Source organism: Cnephaeus nilssonii, assembly GCF_951640355.1.
Source record: "Cnephaeus nilssonii genome assembly, chromosome: 10".
Taxonomy (NCBI): domain Eukaryota; kingdom Metazoa; phylum Chordata; class Mammalia; order Chiroptera; family Vespertilionidae; genus Cnephaeus; species Cnephaeus nilssonii.
This window is the reverse complement of record NC_137081.1, coordinates 55,116,994-55,143,239: the sequence shown is the minus strand read 5'-3', so window position 1 is coordinate 55,143,239 and position 26,246 is coordinate 55,116,994. Positions and strand designations below refer to the sequence as shown.

Sequence of the window (26,246 nt, the reverse complement as noted above, 5' to 3'; positions counted from 1 at the left end):
AAACCAGCCTTTTAGGGGGAGATATATGGTGATGGAAGGAGACTCGGCTTGGGGTGGTGAAGGCACAGTACAATACTAGTATACAGATGATGAATTGTATACCTGAAATCTGAATAACTTTATTAACTGATGTCACCCAATAAATTCAATTTAAAAAAAGAAAAGAAAGGAACCAGCCTTTAACAATGGAATGGGCTTTCTTTCTCCCAAGTAAGGAGCACTCTGAAACTGAAAGGCATCATGCAGACAGTGCATGACCCCAGGGATGGAGTAGAAGGAATTCCTGCCTGTGGGTGGAAGGCAGCTCAAGATCACTTATGCTTTCTTCCCATTTAAAAGTAATTAACTTTCTAACTCTATGGAATTCAAAGATTCTATAAATTTGCAAGATGGACGCAGATAAGTGAACATGTAAAATAAGGGTTGGATTGGAATTTTTTTTTTTTTAATCAGTGGGACTTTGATTTTTTCAAACAAAATCTGACATGGACTTGGATTAGATACAAAATAACTAGAAGTGGAGCTGGTTGGAGCTGCTCTGGCGAGTCAGTGAGCAAGGAACCAGGAGCTCTGCCTGCTAGGCCCCTTCCTGCTCCTCAATCAGCACTTGGAAAATCACTGGGCTAGATAATTTCTGAGTTTGGCAGAAAAGCTCCAAAATTCTGATTTTAGGCACAGAAAAGGTTTCAAATATCAAAACAATGTCACTTTGTTCTTTGTTTTATGGAATGAGAACTTGGTGCAATATACATATACGTATATTATATGTATATATATTTCTTTCATATCCAGAAGCTAATGGGTTTTAGGCTTAAAACAAATATTTGAGATTTTAAACAAATATTAGGGATACTCATTCCTAAGTAGCCGTTACTGGGAGACAGAACATTTCACTGTAATTTTCGAAAATTAACAAGTATTTACCGATTAAATTTTGAATGTAAAAGCTCATTCACAAAATTCTCTTCCTCGATATGGGCAAAGCTTGCAAGATGAGCTCCAAATTCTTCACAAAATGCTTCAGCTTCTCTCCATGTTCTTTTCATCAGTACTTTTTCACTATGAAATACCTGCATAGTAAAAGAAAATAGAGTTGACACCGTCACAGAAAAGGTAAGGCTATTTGATTCTGGACACGAAAATAGTAGTAATTTAATTGTTGTCATTATTCTTTATTAAAGCTTGAGCCAGTAGGAAGAAATAGCATTTATTGAATTAGAACGTGCCTATTGTAAAACTATTATCTCATTTTATTCTCACAACAACTTTATGAGTATATAATAAACTGTTTTTATCAATGAGCTGCTTGAGGATTCTTTTTTTTCTCCTAAATTTCCTGTGACTTGTCCCTTAATAAATGTTTGTCAAGAGATGAGGAAAGTCAGACTAAGACAGATTACAAATTTCAGGTCACACAGCTAGCTACAAACAGGCAGAGCGAGGATTAGACCCAATACTCCCTGCTTCCAGAGCCCATGGATTTCTGTCCCTCCAGATTGCCTTCTGACAAATTAGAATTGGCTGAATGATCATGAATTTGGCTGACCCATAGCAAGAAATGAAAAATGAGACCTGGGACCTAGGGCAGGTCTAAGTCTAGGGTCTTTGGGTCTGAGTTGTGCCTAAATTTTCTGCTGTTTCTCAGCTGTCCTATTTTTTTCAGCAGTCCTCACAGTAACAGGAATAAGTCAGTCAAATGGAGGGTCTGCTTTTGATTTTATTTAAGATCAACGATGAGGGACCTAAGACCCAGAGCTCTGGATCCAGTGCCTCTGCAACCTCCTCATTTTTAACTGCCCAACACTAAGCCTGAGCCTCTGGTGCCAGCCTTCTCGAGACTCTGATCTGCTGAGACCAGAAGGAATAGGTTTCCCAGTCCTGTGGACCATAGCACAGCCTTTCCATCTTTTAAATTATATGTCAAAACTTACCTCCTTTGGGAACCTTTTCTCAAATCACTTTAAATTAATAAATCCTACCATCATACCCATCAAACACACCAGACATTTGCTGACATGTTAGGGTAATATATAGTAGAAAAAGGAGTTCCAAGATCAGGAATTTATTCCAACTCTGTCAATAAATAGTTGTGATCTTGGGTAAATCACTTCATCTCGCTAGCGTCAGCTTACTCCTTTCTAAGGTTCAACTTATTGCTCTGTGAGATCCTTCTAGGCCTATTATTACATGAAATGAATATAGGATTATACACATAGATATTTAAATTGAGTGCATTCACAGGTATTTCATGCCATCTATAGATATGCAATATCTCTAGAGAGAGAGGCCATCTTCATTCTGCTTTGCATATGCCAACATACCAGAAAAGAACTTTCTCCCATGATTTTGGAAATCTCTATTTATAAAATGAACCAAAGACAAAACCATCGACAAACACCAAGATGGCGGCATAGGTTAAACACACAAAGACAAAACCATCAAACAAAGACATATTTCAAAAATAAATATTTCTTACAAGAAGATTATAGGTGCTGATTTAAATCTAAGATCTAAAGCTGCTTTGCAAAAAGATATTTCTTCAACATTTATTTACATACACACACATACATATCAACTGTGTGTATTAATGTGTTTTATCTTTAGGTGTCTGGCAAGCTGCAAAAGCTATCCTTAGCAGCAGAATGGTAGTATAGTATTCCGTAATATGGACTTTATTCATTTGTTTACACATGATATGGAATTACATCATTTTCATACCCAGAACAATAGTGACTGGGAACCCGATATCAATCCTTATGAGGAGGACTTCAGTGTCACCAGGGATATGTCATTCTTTTGTCTTAAAAATTACTTTGGACTACAACTGAAATGATAGAGACAGTTGACAAATATTAATCAAGCACCTCTGTGTGCCAGACACTGTTCTGGAATAAAGAATTTGGGGTACATGGACAAAATTGAAATAATGTTGGTCCAGTTGAGAATGCCCATGTAACCTTGACCTCACCTTGAAGCAGCTGGCCAGGCCCGGCTCTGACTCCCAGCTTAAATAGCAGGGGTGAAAGGGCCATCTCTCTTCATGCTCAGTTTTCTCCCGGCTTTCCACTGGCTGCTTGCACAGGGACATTGCTTTAAAGTGCGTACAGTCTTTCACTTCCCAGCGGCCAGGTGGATTCCTTCCTCGCATGACAACACAGCCACCACTGTAGCCTAAAAGCAGAAAGCAACACTTTTAACACCAGTCAACTAGAACACTTTGTGCTCAGAAGACCTCTTTAGAGTGTTGAATAATTGACATCTCAAAATGAAGTACCCAGACAAGAACAGTAAAGGTGAAAAAGAACGCTTTATTGGCATAATTATCTCATTTCTCATCCTCCCTGGAGAAAAGAATCGAAGATGGAAAAGTGAGAGAAGAGAGACTATGAAGCTTGAAATTTGGACATTTTGAGCTTAGATGGCAAATGATGGAAAACTAGGAGCTGTTCCAACCTGAAAGTGAAATATCTCCCATCTCATCAAACACCAACATCCCTCTACGTTGAATTATTGAATTTATAACTGTGCAGAAAACAAGTTTAACTCACCATTTCTTGAGTATGTATGCATGTTGTGCTTTGAGATGCCAATGTGACAAACAACAATGAAAAAATGCACAGCATGTATCCTCTGAGAAGTAGGTTGAGCAGGAAATAATATGCCAGTGATGGACTCAAGGTATTTGCAAGGGACACAACAGAAAACCAAACTGTAAACCATGGTAGAGTGGAGGGAATGAGATAAATTCTAAAGCGGGGTGAAATTCTGGGGGCAGGAGTAAGGGCAGACTTCAGGAAAAGGAAAAGACCTTCTAGTTATGGACAAAACTGCATTTTATCCTTTTCTGTATGTTTGAACATATTGAAAAATAAAACTTTTTCCCCATAGAAACAACTTCTAAGTTAAGATTCTCAAATTTGTCATCAAATCCACACAACTCATAAGATAGCCAAAAAGTACACTTCAAATTTCAGGGCATCGTAGAAAATAATCCCATTCCAAAAAAAGATAAAAACTGAGAAAGGGCCCTAACCGGTTTGGCTCAGTGGATAGAGGGTGGCCTGCAGAATGAAAGCTCCCAGGTTTGATTCCGGTCTAGGGCATGTACCTTGGTTGCGAGCACATCCCTAATAGGAGGTGTGCAGGAGGCAGCTGAATGATGTTTCTCTCTCATCGATGTTTCTAACTCTCTATCCCTCTCTATTCCTCTCTGTAAAAAAATCAATAAAATATATTTTAAAAAAAACTGAGAAAGGGTGAGCTTTTTTCTTGAATCCAGAGTGATCATCTAATTAATTAAATCAACATTCAACAACAAGAAAATGGTGCATCTACATCTATATACCAGGCTAGGCTGTATATAAGCTGTGAGAGACAGAAGGATAACACAACACAAAACAAACAAAACCCAACTCTTAATTTAGTGTGAGGCACAGACTCATAAAAGCTTAATTGCAGACAACATAATGTGGGAAGTGCTATAGGAACCGTGTGTCCAGATTTCTGTGGGAGACTTCAGAAGGATGATGGAATCTGCCTAGGAATATCAGTAAAGAATTTGCAGAAAGTAACATCTGAGCTGAGCTTTGAAGGATAAGAAAGAGAAAGGAATTTTCAAAGAGTGCTTATAAAAAAAAAAGCAAGTGATTATAGATGAAGCATCTGAAGACTTGTGATGATTCTGGACCTAAAGGGGCTTTTAAAAATGTTCTCACTCAGTACTAGATATTTGTCTTGCTTAATTTATCTTCAGAAGTAGTGGTTTTATTTTTTGTTTTGTTTTGTTTTGTTTTTAGATACAGGGCAATCACCTTTGGTTGTTTATGCTGACAGAAAGACTAAAGAGAGGGAAAAATGAAGAGTGAGAGAAGAAAAAAAAAATAGACAAGATGTACAAAGAACTTCTCCTGAAGAAACAGGGGAGTGTAAAATAGAGAAAGAATAAGGGAGCTGAAGAACAACTGCTTATGTCTTCCACAATCCTGGGTGCACCCTGGGTAGAACAGTAATAAGACAGCACCCATCTGCAAGAAGCTCACAGTCCTGTGTGTGTGCACCCTGACGTATCAAACAGACCTACAAAGGTGAAAATGACTCCTCTTAAACAAGGAAACATAATTAGTATGACTCACATAGAATACAAGCAAGTCAAGAGAAAGTTGGTCCATAGAAAGGCCATTAGTGGGTTCCATTGACTAGAACAGCTAGTTAGTGTTAAAGATGGAATGTTGGGAGCCAGACAAGGAGGAGAGATTATAGCATGTAACCACAACCTCCCATGTATGCAGCCTTGCAGTACTGCTGAATGCAGTTTCAAAATGCAGCTCACAATCTAGCAGGTCATCCTATATAATAAAGAGGCAACATGCAAATTAACCCTCACACCCTCACAAGATGGTTGCCTATGACCAGGCTGGCAGGAGGGTTAGTGAGGGACGACCAAACGACTGAACAAGCAGGCCGTGTGGGGTGACCAGGCCGGCAGGGGGGTTAGTGAAGGATGACCAAACGACTGAACAAGCAGGCTGCATGGGGCAACCAGGCCAGCGGGGGGCGGGGGGGGGGGGAAGTTGGGGGTGACCTGGCTGGTGGGGTGGGGGGCAGTTAGGAATGACCAGGCTGGCAAGGGGGCCAGTTGGGGGCAACCTGGCTGGTGGGGGGAAACAGTTAAAAGTGTTCAGGCCGGCAGGGGGGGCAGTTAGGGGCAACCAGGCAGGCAGGCAGGTGAGTGATCCCAGGGATCGGGCCTAAACCAGCAGTCATACATCCTCCGGATTGGAGAGGACGCAGGCTGGATGAGGGACCCCCCCTTCCCGCCGGTGCACGAATTTCATACACTGGGCCTCTAGTGAACAATAAAGAAGATGCTGCATGCTCTGTATGATGAAATTCTAATGAAACTGAATTGTGGAAATCCACATGGAAGCTCAAAGTCTTATATTAGTAGGCAGCTCTAGTGAATAAGGAAGAGACCCATGCACTCCCACCTGTTTCCTCCATCCTTCCTTTCCCAGAAGCCTTTGACTTGGAGCCGGAGGTCTAGGGTTCTAGTCCCAGCACAAACATTTAGTGATTCAAAACTTAAACAGATTATATTCATCACACAAAAAAAGCTTACTAGAATATGGGGACAATAATCTCTTTTCTTCTCGTGGGTTTGAATGAAAATAAAATGAAAGGATGTATTAAAAGGCACCCCAAAAATATCAAGGGCTACATCCACCCCTAAGATGTTCGCTTAGAGATTCTTATTTTGGCTGTTTTCCTTAAAAAGCTGGAATTTTGTGGCATGAGTTCTGCCTGCAGGTTCAAAGAATTTTTATAAAGCTTGAATCAGCAAGTTTAAAATGTAATGTACTTTTCTGTTGGCCTTGCATTTTGCCTCACTTTCCCCCATCAGACAATGATTAAATAGCTTTCGTTTTAGATACTATGGATACTCAACTCATCTTCATTAGCGGAGAAGAGATGTCTGTGAACGGCTATGAAGATGCAAAGTGCTGCAGGAGTGTTACTGCTCTTCTAAAGTGTTAACTTAATGGAACATTTGACCCAAATTTTAGAATCTCAGCCCCAAAGAAGCAGTAAAGTGGTGTAATAAAGGGAGACTGGGCTAAGGGAGGTATAAACTGAATTTATAATCACATAGTGTGGGGATGCTTGCAAAGCCAAATAATAAGGGCAGGGTGTGGGAAAGAGCAGAGGTGGTTTTTCTCCCAGAGAAATTGTTTTCAAATTCGATAACTCGTTTGCTTCTCCCTTTGGAGAAGAAAATCTATCATCCTATTCCAAAGTGGTGAAGCTCACATTTAAACTAATTCTCCTAACCTGTCTTACTCTCCCTCAAACCCTCCTCCCCCACTCTCTCCCTCAAACATGAATGGAAAAACGTTCAGTCTTTTAGGAAATTCCAGTTCACCCTTTCAGTCTCTTCCATTTGGCAAAGCTATCTCACCATATAAAATGAACTGAGCTGGGAAAGCCTCCACTTTCCTCTTCTCTGGCCAAATACCTCAGGGCCAGGAGGGAACTGTAGCTGGCCCTTCCCTTCTATCTATCTACCTATCTATGTATCTATGTACCTATCTTCATATCTATGTATGTATCTATGTATCTATGTATCTATGTATCTATCTATGTATGTATCTATCTATCTATCTATCTATCTATCTATCTATCTATCTATCTATCTATGTATCTATCTATCTTTATTTTTTAAAATCTTTATTGTTGAACGTATTACATATGTCCCTTTTTGTCTCCCATTGACCCCTTATAGCTCGCCCCTGCCACCCCCCCCCCCGCCCCCCGCCCCAGGCCTCCACCACCCTATTGTCTGTATCCAAGGATTATGCATATATGTATACAAGTTCTTTGGTTGATCTCTTCCCACCCACCCACCCTGCCTTCCCTCTAAGATTCAACGTGGAGAAAAGTGAAGCCATTAGGACAGGGAAGGCGTTCTGTCTATCCGCCTGATACTGTGTAGGCTTTTTATATGGTCCGTTCCCTGTTGAACTTCAAAAACTATTTGAGGCAGATATTAGTATTTGCAGTTTGCAAGTGGAAAAACAAAGGCACAGAGGCTTAGTAACTTGCCTAAGTCTACATAGTTAGTGAGGACTTGTTCTAAAATTTGAAAGCAGATTTATTTGAATCTACTATGAGACAATGTTAAGGTACAGCGTAGGTGGGCATTCAGTAAGTTGTCGAACGAAGGACTGAATCTTCCCCTCAGATAATCTGCCTCCATTTCCATGGAGCTCCCTCTCATGCCCCTGGCTATGTTCTCTTCTTTGTGTGGCTACAGCGTTTTCCTGAATATCTATGACCACATCTTTACCTTGTATGACAGTTACTCATATACTAGTAATTATATAAAGCACTAAAGGGTGCTCAGATTGAGTTTGTCGTCACTTATGTGGTAGTCATTTCAGACCTCTGAGGAACCTTATAGTGGATCGGCTTGTCTATCGCTGCCTGGGCAGGCTTTTTACTACTCCTCGCTCTGAGCAGGGCACTTCCAAGAAAACAGATCAGCCTTCCTTTACTGGGACCCATTTTCCTAGCAAATTTCCCCTGACTTGGGACAGTTGGGGTAAATGTGCCCTGGCGTTATCCCCCGTGTGAAATATGCTTGTTCTGCAGGGGCATCTAGATCTAGAAACACAAAACTGCTGTCACAGAGCCTGGGTTTGGGATGGATGCAAAATAGTGATTTAAAAGGGTTACATAGATGTACAGACATCTGTGAAACGCTAATGTAACTTGGGAAAGCATTTTTGAATGTCCTAGCTAGTATGAACTCATTTGTTTTCTTTCACTATTGAGCAGCCTCCATTTACATTGAATCTTTAATCAAAGTACAAAGTCCATTTTAGTTTCAATGCATTAGCATCCCCCTAAATGAGAAAGGCCCTATTTGTCATTTTCCCTTTAATTAATGGCACTAGTTAATAAGGATCAAAATTGTTTTTTCTGAATAGTTACTTCTCTCAAAATACCAAGTACCACAGAGTCTCTTTGTTGCTGTTGTTTTAATAAAAACCTCAGAATTTCCTACTGCTTTGAGAACAGGGAATTTTGGCATGAAAGAAAAGAAATGCATCCAGAGACAAATGGCAGGGGAAGGAGGGGGTTAGAGAGCAACCAAAGGACTTGTATGCATGCATATTAGCATAACCAGTGGACACAGACACGGGGGCAGTGGGGGCTTCCCTGGGGTGGGAATGGCTGGGGAGGGGTGTCAATTGGGGAAAAAAGAGACATATGTAAAACTTTAGACAATAAATTTAAAAAAAAGAAAAAAAAGAAATGCATACATAAAACAGGTTAAGCAAAACCCTTGTAGTCCTAAATTCAAATTGAAAATATCAGTTTGAACTTGATATTTCATCACACACACACACACACACACACACACACACACACACACACACACACTTTCTAGCTGTGTTCACTGAAATAGCCTAGGAAGAATACAAACCAACAAGCAGTGAACACTCCTATGTGTGGATTGTGATACTGAAATAATACCATTTCCCATGAAGATGAACCAGGGTTCCTTGATGAAATGCGTGTTTCTAGATCCAGATCAGAAATTTACATTTTGTCAGACCAGATAGCACGGAAGCTATGAAGACTAGCAGTGTTATTAAGAGGACTCAGGAGGTAGTGCTTGAGTTTTTCATTTTCATTAAAAAAAGATAACAATTGCAGTGGATTAAAACATATCAAACATATTTAAAACCCTTACTTCATAGTAATGCTAAAAAAACTGGTCACTGCTCTAGCTTATTTGGCTCAATGGATAGAGCGTCAGCCTGTGGACTGAAAGGTCCTAAGTTCGATACTGGTCAAGGGCACATGCTTGGGTTGCGGGCTCGATCCCCAGTGTGGGGCGTGCAGGAGGCAGCCGATCTATGATTCTCATTCATTTTTTAAAAAATTTAATCAATCTTTATTGTTCAGATTATTACAATTGTTACTCTTTTTTCCCCCTATAGCTCCCCTTCACCTGGTTCCCACCCCACCCTCTGCCCTTACCTCCCCGCCCACTGTCCTCATCCATAGGTGTACGATTTTTGTCCAGTCTCTTCCCGCACCCCCACACCCCTTTCTACCTGAGAATTTTCAGTCCATTCCCTTTCTACGGCCCTGATTCTATTATATTCACCAGTTTATTCTGTTCATCAGATTTTTTATTCACTTGATTTTTAGATTCACTTGTTGATAGATATGTATTTGTTGTTCATAATTTTTATCTTTACCTTTTTCTTTTTCTTCCTCTTCTTAAAAGAGTACCTTTCAGCATTTCATATAATACTGGTTTGGTGGTGATGAACTCCTTTAGCTTTTTCTTATCTGTGAAGCTCTTGATCTGACTTTCAATTCTGAATGATAGCTTTGCTGGGTAGAGTAATCTTGGTTGTAGGTTCTTGCTATTCATCACTTTGACTATTTCTTGCCACTCCCATCTGGCCTGCATAGTTTCTGTTGAGAAATCAGCTGACAATCGTATGGGTGCTCCCTTGTAGGTAATTAACTGTTTTTCTCTTGATGCTTTTAATATTCTCTCTTTGTCTTTTACTCTTGGCATTTTAATTATGATGTGTCTTGGAGTGGTCCTCTTTGGATTCTGCTTCCTGGACTTGTAAGTCTATTTCTTTCACCAGGTGGGGGAAGTTTTCAGTCATTATTTCTTCAAATAGGTTTTCAGTATCTTGCTCTCTCTCTTTTTCTGGCACCGCCATAATTCGGATGTTGGTACGCTTGAAGTTGTCCCTGAGGCTCCTTACACTATCTTCAATTTTTTGGATTATTTTTTCTTTTTGTTTTTCCAGGTGAGTGTTTATTGTTTCTTTGTATTTCAAATCTTTGACTTGATTTTTGCGTTCCTCTAGTCTGCTGTTGGGTCTCTGTATAATATTTTTTATTTCAGTCAGTGTATGTTTAATTTCTAGTTGGTCCTTTTTCATATCCTCGAGGGTCTCGCTAAATTTATCAGCCTTTTCTAGGAAATTCTTGAAAAACCTTATAACCATGGTTTTAAACTCTATATCCAATCGTTTGTTTTCCTCCATTTCTTTTGCTTGTGATCTGTTTCTTTGTCTCCACATTTTCGCTGCTTCCCTGAGTTGGTAGGGTAGCTTTGTGTGCTAGGTGTCCTATATGGCCCAGTGGCTCGGCCTCCCCAATTACCTGAGCTGGACACTCTTGGTGCACCCCTTTGTGGACTGTGTGTACAGCCTTGTTGTAGTTAAGTCTTGATTGTTGTTGGTATCACTGGGAGGAATTGACCTCCAGGCCAATTGGCTGTGAGGATCAGTTGTGTCTACGCCAGGAGAACTTCTGAGCTGGGAGTCCTCTCTTCACGCACTCAAGCGTGTGCTTCCAGACCTCTGCCTTTCGCAGCTCCCCTGAGTTTCCACCTGACAGTCCAGATTCCCCCCATATAAGCCTGAGTTCCCAGGGTCTAGCCTGGAACTGGGGTTCAGTGCAGTCGGAACTGGGGTTCAGCACAGTCAGGAGCTTTTGTCTCCTTCCCGCTAGAGAAAGCCAGTGGCACACTCTCTTCGCGTACTTGCACGCATGCCTCCAGACCTCTGCCTTTCGCGGCTCCCCTGAGTTTCCGCCTGACAGTCTGCAGTTGGACCTGGGGTTCAGCAGTCGGAAGTTTTTGTCTCCTTCCCGCTAGAGAAAGCCAGCCAGGCCCTCAGCCGCCGGCGCGCGCGTCTTCGTACCTCAGCCTTTTGCAGCTCCTCTGATTCTCCGTGTGCTTTCCTCTTTCCTTCTAGTTGTAGAATTTCCACTCAACCAGCTTTCCTGTGGTTCTGGATGATGTTCATTTTGTCTTTTAGTTGTAGTTTTAAAATTGTTGTGTGAGGCAGAAGTTTAGGTGTTTACCTATGCTGCCATCTTGGTTTCTCCTTGATGTTGTCCTTAATCATCTCGATTCTTGTTCATTATTGATGTTTCTATCTCTCTCCCTCTCCTTTCCTCTCAGAAATCAATGAAAAAAAACAACAACACAAAACTAGTCACTGTTACAGAATGCTTATCCTATCTAATAAAGAGGGAATATGCAAATTGACCATCACACCATCACAAAGATGGCGGCACCCATTCCCCTCAGCCCCACCAGAGTCCCACAGTCCTTATAGCCCAGTTGAGGGGGTAGCAGGGGTATGGTGCTGCCAAACCTTCCCTCAGCCCCCAGCCGCCCAGGGCCGGCCCGAGGCACAGGTAACCAGGACCGGCAGTGGCAGCAGCAGAGGTATGATGGGGGTGTCACCTTCCCCTGATCGCCGGGTCACCTTCTTCCCCTGAGGGCTCCCAGACTGTGAGAGTGGGCCGGGCTAAGGGACCCCCCCCCCTCCAGTACATGAATTTTCATGCACCGGGCCTCTAGTAAACAAATAATCATTTAAAAAACTAGTAAAGGGAAGGAATTAAGCATTTATTCTGTCTTTCCTATGAAAACTGTGTCACAAAGTAACAAAAATATTAAAAGAAATTACACCTTTATAAAACTGTACTCCCTTCCCCAGCTACAAATGAAAAAACCCTTCATGGCCCTACCCGGTTTGGCTCAGTGGATAGAGCATCGGCCTGCAAATTGAAAGGTCCCAGGTTTGATTCTGGTCAAGGGCACATGCCCAGGTTGTGGGCTCGATCCCCAGTAGAGGACTTGCAGGAGGCAGCTGATCCATGATTCTCTCTCATCATGGATATTTCTATCTCTCTCTCCCTCTTCCTTCCTCTCTGAAATTAATAAAAATATATTAAAAACACACACACACACAACTTTAAAAAAAAAGAAAAAGAAAAAACCCTTCATGGATCAATGGATCTAGGCATCAACAAATAAAAAAGCAAGAGCCAGGGCCAAGAAAAAGAGAGACCTAGAGATTAAAGAGATTTTAGGAGACTTATCAACCAATTGCAATGTGTGAAAGTTTCTAGGATCCCAATTCAAACAAACTGTAAAATACATTACATAATATTTATGAGTCATTTAGAAATTTGAACACTAACTAAAGATTTGTTATGAATTATAGTTAATTACTTTTAGGTATGATAATTGTATTAAATTCATTTTTTTTTTAAAAAAATAAGTCTTTATCTTTTAGAGATAATACTAAAATATTTATGGATGAAACAATATAACGCCTGAGATTTGCTATGAAACAATAGGGAAGTGGGGGTAGTGGGTGGGGATATAGGTGAAACAAGATGGACCATGAGTTGATAGATGATGACACTGGGTGATGGGTATATGGTGGTTCATGATACTATTTGGAGTACATAACACAAAGTTGAAAAAAGTGGCACAACTATGATTCCACTACAGATCGACTATTTTGATAATCTGACGTAGGAGAGCATCTTGGTTGAGTTTATAGAAAGGCTGCAGGCTTCCTATTCAGTGGTCATATAGTCAGTCTGGGCTGGATTAAGATTTTGACGTGTGTGTGTGTGTGTGTGTGTGTGAGAGAGAGAGAGAGAGAGAGAGAGAGAGAGAGAGAGAGACAGGCAGGAAAAAAATGATTTAGGATGGTGTTTCTGTGAGCTGCAATTTAAAAGAAAAAAGGAAACACAGGGGCTCTTATATTGCTATTTTCTTCCAAAAAGGATTTACATTTTCATCTTATTCAGAGACAATTTACTCAATGTCAATCAGCAGGAGCTGCCAAACTGAGTATCACGGTATTATTTTTGCTTCAGGGAAAAGAGAAAAAGAGTAGTGCCACTCAAATTATAGCAGAAACTCATGAATGACAAGGACCTCTGCTTCAATTCCAGCTTTTAGACATCCAAATATGCCCCAAGGAAGGTAGCATTAAAAACCAAGAATTTTGTCTACTCAAAATGCATTAATTTATTTTGACAGGCATAGACATTCCAAAGTATATTAGAAATGATACCCGAGTGCTTTTTTTTTTCCCCTTCAGTAAAAGTATGACATGGAACTTTATTAATCTCTGCATTTTAATACTATTCCTAGGTCTGTAGAATGAGAAGGTTGTTTATTAAGTGAACTGGGATGCTTCTTGTTTAGAGCTATGCAAAGTCACCAGTTACTATATAAATTTTCGAAACTGATGCTTATATACTCAAAAACATCTTGTCCTAACTTCATCTGGCATACATCTTTAAAAAGTACAGTTTTATAAAACAATAATAAGCTATATATTTGAGAGTATCTTAAATTCACAGGAAAACAGTGGAAAGTACAACTTTATTTAGGCCCCCTGCCCCCACATACACAAACCACCCCCTATTAACATCCCATACCACAATGGTATATCTGTTAAAATCCATAAACCTATATTGACACACCATTATCACCCAAAGTCCACAGTTTAAATCAGGGTTCACTCTTAGTGTTGAACCTTCTATAGGTTTGGACAAATGTATAAAGACATATGTCCACCATCTGTCCCTTCCCACTAACTTCTGGCAACCACTCATCTTTTTATGGTTCCATAGTTTTACATTTTCTAGAATGTCATATGGTTGAAATCACACAGTATGTAGCCTTTTCAGATTGGCTTTTTTCCCTTAGCAATATGCATTTAAGTTTCCTTCATGTCTTTCCATTGCTTGATAGCTCATTTCTTTTGAGCACTGAATAGCATGCCATTGTCTGGATGTACCACAGTTTAATTATCCACTCACCTACTGAAGGATATCTTGCTTGCTTACCAGTTTTGGCAATCCATGTACTGTGTGTTTTTTGTGTGTGAACGTGTTTCCAATTCATTTGGGTAAATATAAAGGAGTGTGATTGCTGGATTGTATAGTAAGAGTATGTTTAATTCTGTAAGAAACTGACAAACTCTTCAAAAGTGGCTGTAGCATGGGAGAACCAAGATGGCGGTATAGGTAATCACCTATACTTGCTGCCTCTCACAACCACATCAAAACCACAACTAAACGGCAGGACAACTACCACCCAGAACTGCAGGAAAGCTGGCTGAGAGGAAGCCTCACAACTAGAGAGGTGAAGAAAGTGCATTGAGACTGGTAAGTGGTGTGGAGACGCGGAAAGTGCTGGCATCTGGATGTGCTGCTCTTTTAACTGGGAGGGAGATACAAGCTCCCGCTTGCTCTGAACACCAGTTCCAGGCAAGACTCTGGGGGACCCAGACACATACGGGGAGAAACTGGACTGTCTGGCATTGGGACAGGAACGTGAGGGCAGCTTTCTCTTAGAGGTGCTCGCAGTGATCATTGTTCCTGCACGGGGCGTGGGATGCGGAGACCCGAGGACCTCTCTGGTGCAGGGCTGACAGGCAGCCATTGCTGTTTGCTCCGCCCTGGTGATTCCCAGAGACTCCTCCTCTCCCAATTTACAACCCCACCCAAGCTGTGTGCATCAGCTTTTGCATATGAATGGCCTGTCCTTTTGCCTAAAACCTGTCAAACTACAGCTGGGTCAGAGAGCCCCAGAGCTTCCAAAAGAAGGCGCAAGGCCAGGCAGCAGCAGCGGCCTTGCTTCACAGCTGGCCTAGTCTGGGCACTTCCAAACCCCATACAAAGAGGAGGAATCTGCAGATGTCTCTGTAGCTCCTGCTGGGTGGCCCAAGACAGTGGCTGACCTTGCACCTCCTTGGAGATCCAAGAGTCAGTGTACCCAGTGGTCAGTGTCAGACCATACTGGATTACAACTCTTCACATCCATAAGAGACACACTCAAGGGGCAGACTCAGTGAGCACCAAAGCCCTACTGAAGCAAGTCCTGCCCCATAAGGGTGTCTTCTGCACAACAGATCTTCCAGTGTAGACACAGCTGGTCATCACAGCCAATTGGCCTGGAGATCAATTCCTACCAGTGACACTAACAGCAATCAAGGATTAACTACAACAAGACTGTGCAAACAGCCCACAAAGTGGTGCACCAACAACGTCCACCTCAGGTGACTAGGGAGGCTGAGACACTGGACCCTATAGGACACCAACCACACAAGGCCACTCCATCAACTCAAGGAGACTTAGCAGCTACCCAGTACATAGAAACAAACACAGGGAAGCAACCAAAATGCGGAGACAAAGAAACAAGTCACAAATGAAAGAAATGGATGAAAGCAAAAGACTGGATATAGAGTTTAAAACCACAGTTATAAGGTTATTCAAGAATTGTCTAGAAACCTCTGAGAAATTTAATGAGACCCTCAAGGATATGAAAAAGGACCAATCAGAAATTAAGCATACACTAACTAAAATAAAGAATAATATACAGAGATCCAACAGCAGACTAGAGGATCCCAAGAATCAAGTCAAAGATTTGAAATACAAAGAAGCAAAAAAACACCCATCCGGAAAAGCAAAAAGAAAAAAGAATCCAAAAATATGAAGATAGTGTAAGGAGCCTCTGGGACAACTTCAAGCATACCAACATCCAAATTATGGCGGTGCCAGAAGAAGAGAGAGAGCAAGATACTGAAAACCTATTTGATGAAATAATGACAGAAAACTTCCCCTACCTGGTGAAAGAAATAGACTTACAAGTCCAGGAAGCACACAGAACCCCAAACAAAAGGAATCCAAAGAGGACCACTCCAAGACACATCATAATTAAAATGCCAAGAGTAAAAGACAAAGAGAGAATATTAAAAGCATCAAGAGAAAAACAGTTAATTACCTACAAGGGAGCACCCATACGATTGTCAGCTGATTTCTCAACAGAAACTATGCAGGCCAGAAGGAAGTGGCAAGAAATATACAAAGTGATGAATAGTAAGAACCTACAACCAAGATTACTCTACTCAGCAAAGCTATCATTTAGAATTGAAGGTCAGATAAAGAGTTTCACAGACAAGAAAAAGCTAAAGGAGTTCATCACCACTAAACCAGTATTATATGAAATGCTATTCTCTAAAAAGAAAAAGAAAGAGGTAAAAATAAAAATTATGAACAATGAAGTGACAACAAATACATATCTATCAACAAGTGAATCTAAAAATCAAGTGAATAAAAAATGCGATGAACAGAATAAACTGGTGAATATAATAGAATCAGGGGCATAGAAGGGAAGTGGATTGACAATTCTTGGGGGGGAGGGGGTTTGGGAGGTGCGGGAAGAGATTGGACAAAAATCTTACACCTATGGATGAGGACAGTGGAAGGGGGTAAGGGCATGGGGTGGGGTGGAAACCGGGTGGAGGGGAGCTTTGGGGGAAAAAAGAGGAACAACTGTAGTAATCTGAACAATAAAGATTTATTTAAAAATAAAGTGGCTGTACCATGGAACAGACTAATGATATATCATTGGTAGGGGTTGGGGGTGCGAAAGAGATTAACCAAAGTACTTATATGCATATATGCCTAACCCATGGGCACAGACAATAGTTTGGTGAAGGCCTGGGGATGGGTGGAGGGGTGGAGGGGTGGAGGGGGTTACTGGGGAAAAAGGGGACATCTGTAATACTTTATTTTTTTCCCCATTTTTTTATTAAGGTATTATATGTGTACATATTTTACCATTGCCCCCCCCTCCCTCCACTCCCAAACATGCCCTCACCCCCGGAGTTTTGTGTCCATTGGTTATGCTTATATGTATGCATACAAGTCCTTCGGTTGATCTTTTATCTCTCCCAACATCTGTAATACTTTAAACAAAAAAGATAAATTTAAAAAATAAAACATATGCAAAAAAAAAAAAAAGAAAGAAAAGAAAGTGGCTGAACCATTTTGCATTCCTACCAGCAATGTGTGAGATAGTCCTGTTGCTCCACATCCTCATCAACATTTTGTGTGGTCAGTGTTTTGGATTTTGGTCATTCTAGTAGGTGTGCAGTGATATATCGTTGTTTTGATTTGTGAATAAAACTTTTTTTCATCAATTTCCTAATGACATATGATGTTAAACATTTTCATATGCATATTTGCTATCCATATATCTTCCTTAACTTAGGCCTTTTGTCCATTTGTAAATTGGGTTCTTTATTTTCTTGTTGAGTTTTAAGAGTTCCTTCTATATTTTGGATAACAGTCTTTTTATCAAATGCGGTTTCGGCAAATACTTTCTCCCAGTTTGTGGCTTGTCTTCTCATTCTCTTGATATTATTTTTCTCAAGCGGAAATTTTAGTTTTAATGAAGTCCAGCTCATTAATTATTTATTTTGTGCATTGTGACTTCCTTGTTGTATTTAAAAAGTCCTTTCCATACCCACGGTCATCTAAATTTATTTTTATTTTCTTTCTTCTGGAAGTTATAGCTTTGCATGTTGTATTCAGGTCTATAATCCATTTTGAGTTAATTTTTGTAAAGGGTTTAAGGTCTAAGTTGTATGTAATATTTCTTATTACCTTTTTAATGTTCATGGAATCTGTAGTCATGTCCCCTCTTTTATTTATAATATTGGTGTCTTCTCTCTTCTTATTTAGTGAGCCTGATTAGGGGCTTCTCAATTTCATTAATATTTTCAAAGAATAAGCTTTTGGCTTTACTGATTTTTGGTTTCAATGCCATTGATTTAAGTTGTAATTCTTTTTTTCTGCTTACTTTGCATTTAATTTGCTCTTCTTTTTTCTAGTTTCCTAAAGTAAAAGTTTAGATTATTGCTTTGATCTTTTTTTTCTAATACATGCATTCAATGCTAAAACTTTCCCTCTACACACTGTTTTCTCTGCACCTCACAAATTTTAATAAATTGTATTTTCATTTTCACTTAGTTTAAAATATTTTAAAATTTCTCTTGAAATTTGTTTTTTGACCCATGTGTTATTTAGAAGTGTACAATTTATCTCCAAGTATTTGGAGATTTTCCGGCTATCTTTCTGCTATTGATGTCTACTTTAATTCCACTGTGGTCTGAGAGCAAAAAAATGTATGATTTCTATTCTTTTAAAGTTGGAAAGGTGTGTTTTATGGCCCAAATGTGGTATGTCTTGGTGAATGTTCCATGTGAGTTTGAGGAGAATGTGTAATCTGCTGTTGCTATATGTTATTATCTATAGATGTCAATTATATCTAGTTGATTGATGATGCTGTTGAATTCAACTTGGTCCTTACTGATTTTCTGCCTGCTAGATCTGTCCATTTCTCATAGAGGAGTGTTAAAGTCTCTGACTATAATAATAGATTTATCTATTTCTCCTTGCTGTTCTATCCGTTTTCCCTCCTGTGTTTTGTCACTTGGTTGTTAGGTGGCTACACATTAAAGATTGTTTTGTCTTAGAGTACCGACACTTATCATTATGTAATGTCTCTTTTATCACTGAAAACTTTCCTTGTTCTGAAATCTGTTCTGTCTGAAATTAATATAGCTATTCCTGCCTCTTTTGATTAATGTTAGCATTTCTTCACCCTTTTACTTTTAATATATGTGCCTTTAAATTTAAAATGGGTTTCTTGTAGACAACATATAGTTGTGTCTTATTTTTTTATTCATTCTGATAATCTCCATCTTTAGTATATGTAGTCCTTTGACTAATACTTGATATCATAGTTATTATTGTGTTATAACAATATTTAATTTTCCTCAGGGAAGAACCTGAAGTCGCTAACCCATTTCCTCCAGATACAAATTTAGAGGTAACCTACTTCTTATTGTCTATTGGAATAGCCCTGATTCAGATCCATAAGCAAGAAAGGGGCCAAGTCACTCAAATAGGAATTCACACTAAGAGAAAGGGGTGTGGAGCCTAGGTTGGTAACTTCAGCTTAATACAACAGCTTTAGGCTTATTCCACAGGGGCTAGTTCAAGTGTAGGTTGTGGCTAAAGCCATTAACTTCTCTGGAACTGGCTAACCTAGCACAGTTTCGTGCTTTGGGATCCAGAGCTGAGCACACCTGAGTGAACTGATAGAGCTGTGACTCTGGCATCCTGCTAAAATACCACAGAGTCCACGGAGGAGATGGACTAACAAGAACGTTACCTAAGTGATGGGCCAACATTCTTCAGCAAGGCACAGGGCAGTGATTGTGAACTGATGAAAGGCGCCCACATGTGGGCATTTACTGTGCCTATTCCCTGTGAAGTATCAGGAACTATTCTCAACTGAGTAAGCCCCTGGGATTATCGAACAGAATTTAAGAGGGAGCGATTGGACTTCTGCTAATAAAGGCACATATGGCCTTGAGCAATGAATTACACCTTGAACACGTCAAATGACTCATATGGATTAGACTTTTGAAAATGACCGGCCATATGTCACCCCCCTGGGAACCTGTGGTAATTGTTTTAGTTGATTTATGCATTAAGAAAACATTAAGGAAGAATCAAAGGAGGTGGATCAAAGAATAGGAATAATTTGGAGCAAAGGAAACAGGAGGGAACGGTGGTGTTGCAGTCCCCTCTACTCACGAGGCTGATGGGCATTCCAGTGTGTGTACCGCACGGGCTCAGACATCTGCCCTGCTGTCTTCCAGGTGTATTCTCCTGTGTCATTCTGGTCTTGGAGAGCTATCCAAAAATAACTGTCCTTTGTTTTTACCACACTACTGATCAGACTGGTAATAAAAGCCTGTTCAAACCTTAAACAGGGGGAAAGGAAATGGTTATAGTAAGTTTCTGGGCAATTAAAAATGCCATTAAAAAACATAATAAGGTGCACAGAATGGCACCAGAATAAACATTTCTCATGAATTCTTTAGAACACGAAGCAGAAAAACACCCAACGACCCTGGACATCATTCATAAAGGCAAAATGTCATTGTAATTCCCAGAAATACACGCATGAGGAGAATTTGACTCTTACAGACAGGGCTTAATTCTTTCAAGGACTAGGGTTTAGCTCCAGTTTCGAAGTATAGGTGGTAAAGCCCATGAAGCCAGTAATAATACATTTTTTGGGGCACAATATGTGCCTTACTTTGCAATCACACCCCATGCAGCACACCTCAGCCTATAATGTGCATGAGATGAGGGGTGGCCAGAGGGGAGGAGGAAGGATATTATGCTTTTTTGGATGAGCATCTGCCGGCAGAGTTCACATGCACCCACTCTGCACACTTGCCTGGTGAGAACGAGACAGAGATTGGAGTAGCAATTTTATGTCTCCCAAGTCAGTTTTTCACAGGTACATGGAGTCCTTGACTTATTCAAATGTGTTCAGATATGCAAATTCACTGAAGATAAATTTAAAACCCTAGAAAGGAACCCAAGGAAGTGCAGCCAGTAACATTTCCTCCAAACAGCTGAATGAGTTAGTGTTCATTGATTGGGGGGAAGGCTCCCTTACCAACCCAAATGCATCAGAAGCACAATCTAGAAAACTTGCCTATATGCTTTCACATGACTGCCTGAAAGAAAAATGTGTTAACATTTAACTAGCATTGGAATTTTAAGCGAAGTTGGAAACTATCTTGAAAAACTTATTTTCAGTACGTATAACATTCTGAAGAAACATTTCAAACAGGGCTGATTTTTTGGCCAGACTTGCTGAGTCAGTGGGAAAGGAAAGGCCTGATGAAATTACCCAGGAAACCTAACAAGAAAGCAAATTAGACTTTTTCATCCAATTTTGTGTGTTTTTTTTTCATAACCATGGATCCTTAACTTGCACAGGGAAGCAAAAGCAATGGGGCCATTTAAGAATAGAGGAGTCTCAAAGGGAATAGGGGAGCAAGGGGAATGACACAAAGGAGTAACATTTTAAACTGCCAGATGAACATCACTAGCCGCAGTTAGAGGTCTTAGTTGTCCAGGATCCTCATCTTGGCCGAGCACATGGATTTTCATCACGCTTTAGTAAGTACCTTTTGCAGGTACCTCTATGAATAATCTGACCAGCACACATTTGAAATTAGAAAAGTTCTTTTGTAACCAGATTGCAGTGGCAGAACCTTATGTAAAGGTGCTTCAAAAGGAAGGAGGGTGAAGCTGAATATTGAGTCAGGTCACTAACATGCCCAGCGCCTGAAACTGCTGTGCTAGGAGGCCAGCCAGGCACTGCACCATGGAGGCTGTGGCCAGGACACCATTCCCTGTGCCGGTTCTAAGAACCCAAGGCGCATTTCTGGTTCTTCCATTAGCTTCTACCATGACATCTATCAGGTAATGGAGAGAAATAACATTGTCTGTGAACTTGGACTCTAGTATCATTATTCATGACAACATTTTGCTAGTTTTGTCCCTTGCTAGTTTTAGATTTATTTAGTCCACTCTGGTTTGCTATTTTATCTCCATTTATCATTGCTTAAAACAATAGAAACCTTCCGCTTTTTAATTGGCAAACATAGTTTTTAAAAGTAGTTGCATATAATACTCATACATTAAATCCTAAAACCTTCAAATAAAAACAGGGTTCTCGTTTTCTCAGTCCAGTTTAGAAGATGGCATTGTTAATAAAGAAATTCAGCAAATATGTCTTTCTTTTAAGCCATATATCCTAAGAAATTAACTCTGGATAACAGCATGCAATCTCTTGAGTGTTTGTTTTGCAACTGATAAAGAGACAAGAGAACATTTTATAATCTTTACCACTCTACTTGGCTTCAAACACTAAAAGGGTTGCAAAACCTCTACCTTTACAGTAATAGAGCAGACGACCTTTAAAGTCTTTCTTGGCCTTGTGTTTTATAATTTCTCATTTGCAAATACTCCAGAGCTTTATGATATCTAGCCTTTTTATTTTCACTGAAGTTGTTTAATGCAAATGTCATGATTTAAGGAACAAAAAATAACCATATGTACATGGTTTTATATTATTGAGCCAGGATAAAATGTATCTCTAAGGAATTTATTAAACATTTTTTTTGTTATTCTTATAAAAACAACACAAATGATAAAATATTTAACTTGTGTGTACCTACTTATAAAATCAAATGTTTTAGGAAAATATTTCTTAGAATCAGAAAGAAATTAATCTTCTAATCAGATCCTTTAAAACGTTAAGAAATCAAATGTGGGAGATCCAAGATGGCGGCGTAGGTAAACATCTAAACTGCTGCTGTCCACAACCATTTCAAAACTACAACGAAAAGACAAAACATTTATCACCCAGAACCATGGGAAAGCTGGCTGAATGGAAGCTCTACAACTAGACGGAAATAGAAAAGAGCATTCAGGGCACAAACACTGAAAAACTGAGGTACGGGGGTGCATGCGATACGGGCTGGCGGCGGAGCCCGGTTGGCAGCGGGCATTGCTTTCTTCAACCCGAAGAGAGACAAGCTCCCGATCTCACTAAAATCCAGTTTTTGGGGAGAAACTGGGCTGTCTGCCATGGGGTCGGAAAGTGAGGGTGGCTTGCTTGCAGAGCTGCATGCAAGAATAATTGTTTGCTGTGCTGGGGCACGAGACATGGGGACGCGGGGATGTGGTCGAGACAGCTCACTGTCAGCCATCGCTGTTTGCCATGGCCTAGCCTAGTGACACCCTGATACTCCACCCCGCACAATCTACAAATACACCCAAGCTCCAAGCAGCGGCTTTTATATATAAATGGCCTTCTCTATTGCAGTTTAACCTAGTAAACTTGCAACCCGGTACAGACAGCTCCAAAGCCTCCAAGCTTCAAGCAGGGAGGAGAGGACTGTGGTTCTCGCTGTAGCTCCTGCAGGGTGGCCTCAGACAGTAGCTGACCTGCACCCCATTGGAGATCCAGAAGCCAGTGTACCTAGTGGTCAGTGTGAGACACCAGATTTCAACTCCTCACATCCATAAGTGACACATTCGGGAGGCGGACTCAGTGAGCACCAAAGCCCCACTGAAACAAGGCCTGCACCATAAGCGTGTCTCCAGCGTAGCAGTTCTTCCATTATAGACACAGCGGGTCCTCACAGCCAATTGGACTAGAGGTCAATTCCTCCAGTGTACCAACAGCAATAAAGGCTTAACTACACCAAGACTTTGCACTCAGCCCACAAAGGGGTATACCAAGAGCGACCACCTCGGGTGATTGGGGAAGCTGAGCTACTGGCCCCTATAGGTTACCGACCACACAAAGCCACTCCATCAACACAGGGAGGCAGCCAAAATGCAGAGACACAGAAGCATGTCACGAATAGGAGAGATGGAGGAAAGTAAACCACTGGATTACATAGAGTTTAGAACCACATTTATAAGGTTACTCAAGAATCTTCTAAAAACCGCTGAGAAACTTGAAGAGACCTCCGAGGAACTTAGTGAGACCTTCAAGGACCTTAATGAGAATGCCAAAAAAATGGAAAAGGACCAGTCAGAAATTAAGCATACACTGTCTGAAATAAAGAATATTCAGAAACTCAATTGTAGATCAATGTACCCCAAGAGTCAAACCAAAGATCTGGAATATGAGGAAGCAAAAAACACCCAACCAGAGAGGTGGAAAGAAAGAAGAATCCAAAAGTGTGAGGATAGTGTAAGGAGCTTCTGGGACGGCTTTAAGCGTACCAACATCCAGATTTTTGGGGTGCCAGAAGAAGAGAGAAAGCAGGATATTGAAGGCCTATTGGAAGAAATAATGACAGAAAACGTTCCCTACATGGTGAAAGAAATAGACTTACAAGTTCAGGAAGCGCACAGAACTCCAAACAAGAGGAATCCAAAGAGGACCACACCAAGACACATCATAATTAAAATGCCAAGGGCAAAAGACAAAGAGAGAATCTTGAAAGCAGCAAGAAAAAAACAGTTAGTTACCTACAAGGGAGTACCCGTACAACTGTCAGCTGATTTCTCAACAGAAATTATGCAGGCCAGAAGGGAGTGGCAAGAAATATTCAAAGTGATGAATAGCAAGAACCTACAACCAAGATTACTCTACCCAGCAAAGCTATCATTCAGAATTGAAGGTCAGACAAAGAGCTTCACAGACAAGAAAAAGCTAAAGGAGTTCATCACCACCAAACCAGGATTACATGAAATGCTGAAGGGTATTCTTTAAAAAGAGGAAGAAGAAGAAAAAAGGTAAAGGTAAAAATTATGAACAACAAAAAGACATCAAATACATACCTACCAACAAGTGAATCTAAAAATCAAGTGAATAAAAAATCTGAAGAACAGAATGGACTGGTGAATATAATAGAATCAGGGACAGTTGGATTCTTATCTTACACCATTTACAAAAATTAATTCAAAGTGCATCAAAGACCTAAATGTAAGAGCTACAACTAAAAAACTCTTAGAAGAAAACATATGAGAAAATGTCATGACACTGCATTTGGCAATGACTTTTTGGCTATGACACCAAATGCAGAGATAACAAATAAGAACTAGATAAATTGGACTTAATCAAAATTAAAAACTTTTGCACATCAAAGGGCACTATCAACAGAGTGAAAAGGCAACCTATGAAACAGAAAAAAAATATTTGCAAATTATGTATCTGATGAGGAATTACTACGTAGGATATTTAAAGAAACCCTACAACTAGTAACAGAGAACAATTTAAAAAAATGGGCAAAGGACTTGAATAGACATTTCTTTAAAGAAGATATACAGATGATAATCACATGGAAGATGCTCAATATCATTAATTATTACAAAAATGCAAATCAAAATCACAATGAGACACCACTTCATACCCATTAAGATGTCTATGAACAAAAATGGAGACAGAGAAGCATCGAACAGACCGTCAAACCTCAGAGGGAAGGTAGGGGAGTGGGAGGGAGAGGATAAGAGATCAACCAAAGGACCTGTATGCATGCATGTAGGCATAACGAATGGACACAGATAGTAGGGGGCAAGGCCATGTGCTGGGGGCGGGATCAGCCAGCGAGAGGTCAATGGGGGAAAAAGGAGACATATGTAATACTTTCAATAATAAAAAATTTAAATTAAAAAAAAAAAGAACAGAAAAGAACAAGTGTGGCCAGGATGCCAGGATGTAAAGGAATTGGAACACTTGTGCACTGCTGGTGGGAATTAAAATGGTGAAATGGTGCGGCTAAAAATGAGTATAACTGTTCCTCAAAAAATTAAAAATCATTTTATCATATGAATAAAAATATACCCAGTTTCTGTATATATTTCCCAAAATAATTGAAAGCAGGGATTCAAAAGATATTTGTACATTCATATTCACAGCATCATTATTCACAATAGGCAAAAGGTAAAAGTATCTTATGTCTATTGATGGATGAATGGATAAGCAAAATGTGGTGTATACTTACTATAGAATATTATTCATCCTTAAAAAGAAAGGAAATTCTAAGACATGCTCCAAGAAAAATTAACTTGCAGGATATTAGGCTAAGGGCAATAAGTCAGGCACAAAAGGACAATTACTGGGTGATTCCACTTACCTAGAGTGGTCAACCTCATAGATACAGAAATAGGATGGTGGCAACCAGAGACTAGGGGCCAGTGAGAATGGAGAGTTATGTTTAATGGGTACAGAATTTCAGTTTGGGAAGATAAAAATGTTCTGGGGATGAATGGGGTGATGGTTGCAAAATAATATGACTGTAGTTAATGCCACTGAACTGTACACTTGAAAATGGTTAAAATTATAACTTTTACATTATGTCTATTTTACCACAATAAAAAGTTAACTGTAAATATGTTTGGGAGATATGGTGGTTGCAGAAAAATAACGGAGCTGTAAATATGCTTGAAAATAATGCACATTTAAACTTAGGAGAAAATGAGATATTGCAGGATTTCTCACTTTTGGCAAAATTCACAAAATTGAATGGCATTTGGATTATTTTGTACCAAATATTCCATGACTGATTGATTCAAGATTTAGATACACATGCATTTAGGCAATTTTCCATGGTAACTTTGGAACGCAAGCTCTGCAGTCATGCTCTGTCGGGATGCAAAGTGGCCAGGCTTTAAAAAATTCGGTAACAGGTAACAAGCAA

General features: G+C 40.0%; 1 protein-coding gene across 1 annotated transcript in view; it reads right to left on the bottom strand.

Moving 5' to 3' along the window:
- The window catches only part of PLA2R1 (phospholipase A2 receptor 1), a 108,460-nt gene that overhangs the window by 34,072 nt on the left and 48,142 nt on the right, over positions 1-26,246 (bottom strand). The window contains 3 exon segments of the mRNA XM_079781872.1: positions 925-1,070; positions 2,969-3,171; positions 19,816-19,985. Coding sequence (XP_079637998.1) covers positions 925-1,070; positions 2,969-3,171; positions 19,816-19,985 — 519 coding nt within the window.